At 42.1% G+C, this 3,321-nt stretch overlaps 1 protein-coding gene across 6 annotated transcripts in view; it reads left to right on the top strand.

Annotated features, from left to right (window-relative positions):
* Rad18 (RAD18 E3 ubiquitin protein ligase) overlaps window positions 1–3,321 on the top strand; it is a 73,660-nt gene that overhangs the window by 37,517 nt on the left and 32,822 nt on the right. For all 6 annotated transcript variants that reach the window (XM_021164900.2, XM_021164899.2, XM_021164897.2 and 3 more), the window contains one exon: window positions 2,899–3,033. In XM_021164900.2, coding sequence (XP_021020559.1) covers window positions 2,899–3,033 — 135 coding nt within the window. The remainder of the gene's footprint in view (window positions 1–2,898; window positions 3,034–3,321) is intronic.

The following is a 3,321-nucleotide window of genomic DNA, read 5'->3' as shown; positions in this document are numbered from 1 at the left end:
CGGATGGTTGTGAGCCACCATGTGGTTGCTGGGATTTGAACTCTGGACCTTCGGAAGAGCAGTCGGGTGCTCTTACCCACTGAGCTATCTCACCAGCCCCCACTTAATAGTTTTAAAGGGTTATTTGTTTCATGTGCGTGAGTGCTTTGCCTGCATGCATGTCTGTGTGCCACGTGCATGTCTGATACCCACATAGGTCAGAAGAAAGGGTTGCTGCCCTAGAACTGGAGTAATGGGTGGCTGTGAACCACCAGGTAGGTTCTGGTAACCAAACTTCCTCTGGAAGAGCAGCCAGTTCTGTTAACTGCTGAGCCATTTTGCAGCCCCAGATCCTCTTAAAAATTTTAAGAGGAAAATTCAAGACATAACGCAAACTCATATTTTAGATTCAAGAGTGTTCCTTGCCAAATAGCAGATCCCCTAAGATAAGTGGAGTGATGAGTGGGAACAATTTTATTAGTCATAATCTGTTGGCATCATTTATATTCTCTGCAGCAATCTTGAACTTCTTGAACAAGAGCCAGAGTGGTGGCTGTTAGTTTTTGTTTCCAGCCTTGCCATGGGGTAACTAGATTCAAGCAAGAAAATGACACTTTATAAATCTGAGCTTTTAGTACTCTAGGGTAAAGTCATTAAGCCCTTCTAAGTGTTAGTTTAATTACTTCAGGGATTTTTGAACAAACCTTAAGTCACAAAGTCACAATCCTACTGTTTTCCTGGTGGCTTAGAAAAAGAAAAAAAGAAAATGGCTCTGGTGGTTTCTGTTGTCAGCTTGATAAAATTTAAAATCACCCCTTAGATGGGCCTTTGGGAATGCCCCTGAGGCTATTCTTATTGTGTTGAGAAGACCTGCCCATGGTGAGTGGCACTTGGTTGGAATACTAGATTTAAAATTTTAATACAGATGTATTTATTGTTATGTGTATGAGTTCTTCCTGCATCTGTGTCTGTGCACTCTGTATGTAGTACCTTCTGAGGCCAGACATGGGCATCGGATCCCTTGGAACTGGAGTTACAGACAGTCATTAGTCATCAAGTCGGTGGTAATTGAAGCCAGGTCCTTTAGAAGAGCAGCTAGCTCTCTTAACTCTGAGCCATCTCTCCAGCCCCATGGATCCTAGATTTTATAAGTGCTTCGAAGGGAGCTGAACAGCAACACTGTATTCAGTGTTCATTTGTTTCTCTGTTGTGAATGAGATGTGACCAGCTGCTTCAGGCTCCTGCCACCTGGGCTGCCCTAAGTAAACATTTCTCCTTAAGTTGCTTTTGTTGGTATCTTATCACAGCAACAAGAAAGAAACCAAGATGATAAGCTTTAACTTGGCTTTAACTCCCCATGCCTAATAGCAGCTCCAGAAGGATGATGGTAGTGTTGTGTTCATGCATTCTGCGAGCTGGGGAAGTAGATGAGATGATTTTCTTTACATGCATGGAATTAAATAGGTCATGAAAGAAATTATTGTGTCCTTCTGTGCATACTCTTACCTGCTTCTAAAGAGTTTCAACTCCCCAAGTGGTAGTTCAAATCTTTTGTAACTCCAGTTCCAGGAGATCTGACACCCTCTTCCGACCTCCTTGGGTATACTTGTGAACATAAAGACTTACCGACAAACACTTACATAAGCTTAAAATAAGGGTAGATATTTTAAAAATTACAAAAATAAAAAGAGAATTTTAAAGACTAACTGAAGATTGGGAAGATGGTTTTGAGGTATACCAAAGAGAATCAGTGGAGCAGACCAACTTGTGGATGAAGAATATAAGAAAAGATTTCACATGGAGGCAAAATGGCTTCTTCCATACTGGGGCAGGATGTCAATTGAGCTAATTCTCTGGCTGAGGGAATTTTGCATTCCTATAGAGAATTGTTTTCTAGGGCTGTTGGTTACGCATAATTTGCAGAAGGTATTCAGTGGCTAGAATCCTGGAAGGATAGCTCCTTAGAACCTCACTTCAGGGCACTCCTTGGCCCTTTGAATTGTGCTAAATGTAGAAGAAACCAAGCTTTAACCAGTGTATTGTCAGCTATGTGGGAAATTGTTAGAATTTTGTTTGTGCCGTTATAGTATTTTCTAAACTGGGAGGGCATTGCAGGCAGCGTTATTTTGAATCATGGTTTCTGGTAAGGTACCAGTCCAGATGCTGCGAACACGGTTCATCTCACAAGTGGCCTAGCCTTTGTGCTCTATACCGAGGTGTCTCGGGGTGTGTGCTTAATCTCCATAATGGTGATCTTGAAGTCAGGGTTCTGAAATTATGTTTTGAAGTGTTAACGTGGTAGTAAAGATTGCTGTTATGTGTCTTAAGACAGGAGACACTGGTGAGCTGCGAGTGTCAAATGTTAAACGCATTCTGCTGGGGAACAGAAGTGTTAGGAAAACATTATAAACCTACTTACTGCAGCCTCGGCTTTTGTGTCAGTTACTGTAATCCACTTAGTCTTAGTAGTTTTGTGGATCTTGAACATTAGAAAGCCATCTTTTGAATGTATTTTAGAAGTGTCAATCACCAGTGTGTGGCACATGCCACATTTGGGAAGCAGAGGCAGAGTTTGATGTCCTTTGTGGTTACAAAGTGAGTCCCTGCCTCACTAGAACAAAGTAAGGTGGGACGGAGTGAGGAAACTGTGTTTCGTGCACTGTGCAAAGCCCCATCCATAAAAGGGTTTGGGGAAGAAAAAACCAGGAGAAGCGGTTGATATCATTCATTCATGTTTGCTTTGGGGGAATAGAAGGGGACGGGAGACTTTTCAGCTGCCCTATGCCCTCTGTAGTCCTGCATGGCGCGTCTGCATCCAGTGCAGGTGACTGTGAATGATGCTGCTCAGTAGCTGTGCACCTGACACTCAGTGTGTCATGTGCAGATGCTTCACACACTTACAGTGCTTTTGAATTTTAGGTAAAAAGTACCAGAATGCATTCCAGCTTCTGGTGGATCAGGCTAAAAAAGGGTATAAGAAAACTGGCAGAGTTTCACAAGCTGCAGCGATGAGAACAGATGAACCTGCAGAGACATTGCCGTCTGAATGTATGGGTAAGACTTACTACGAGAGTAGTGGGTTTCCGTTATATTCACTTACTCATTGTGTGTATATGTGTGCATACACTCGTGTACATGTGAGGAAGTTGTAGGGTAACTTGTGGGACTTGCCTCTGTCCTTTCACCAGGTGGGTTTCAAATGACCAAACCCAGGATGTCAGGCTTGGTGTTAGTGATTTATTTACCACTCAGCCATCCTCAGTTTTTTGTTTTTTTAATTATAAAAAACATAAAACCAATGTCATTTACTGAAGTTAATCAGTATTTTTTTTTTTTTTTTTG

This window comes from Mus caroli, chromosome 6 (assembly GCF_900094665.2).
Source record: "Mus caroli chromosome 6, CAROLI_EIJ_v1.1, whole genome shotgun sequence".
Taxonomy (NCBI): Eukaryota; Metazoa; Chordata; class Mammalia; order Rodentia; family Muridae; genus Mus; species Mus caroli.
Note: the sequence above shows the minus strand (reverse complement) of the source record. Positions and strands in the feature narration are given on the sequence as shown.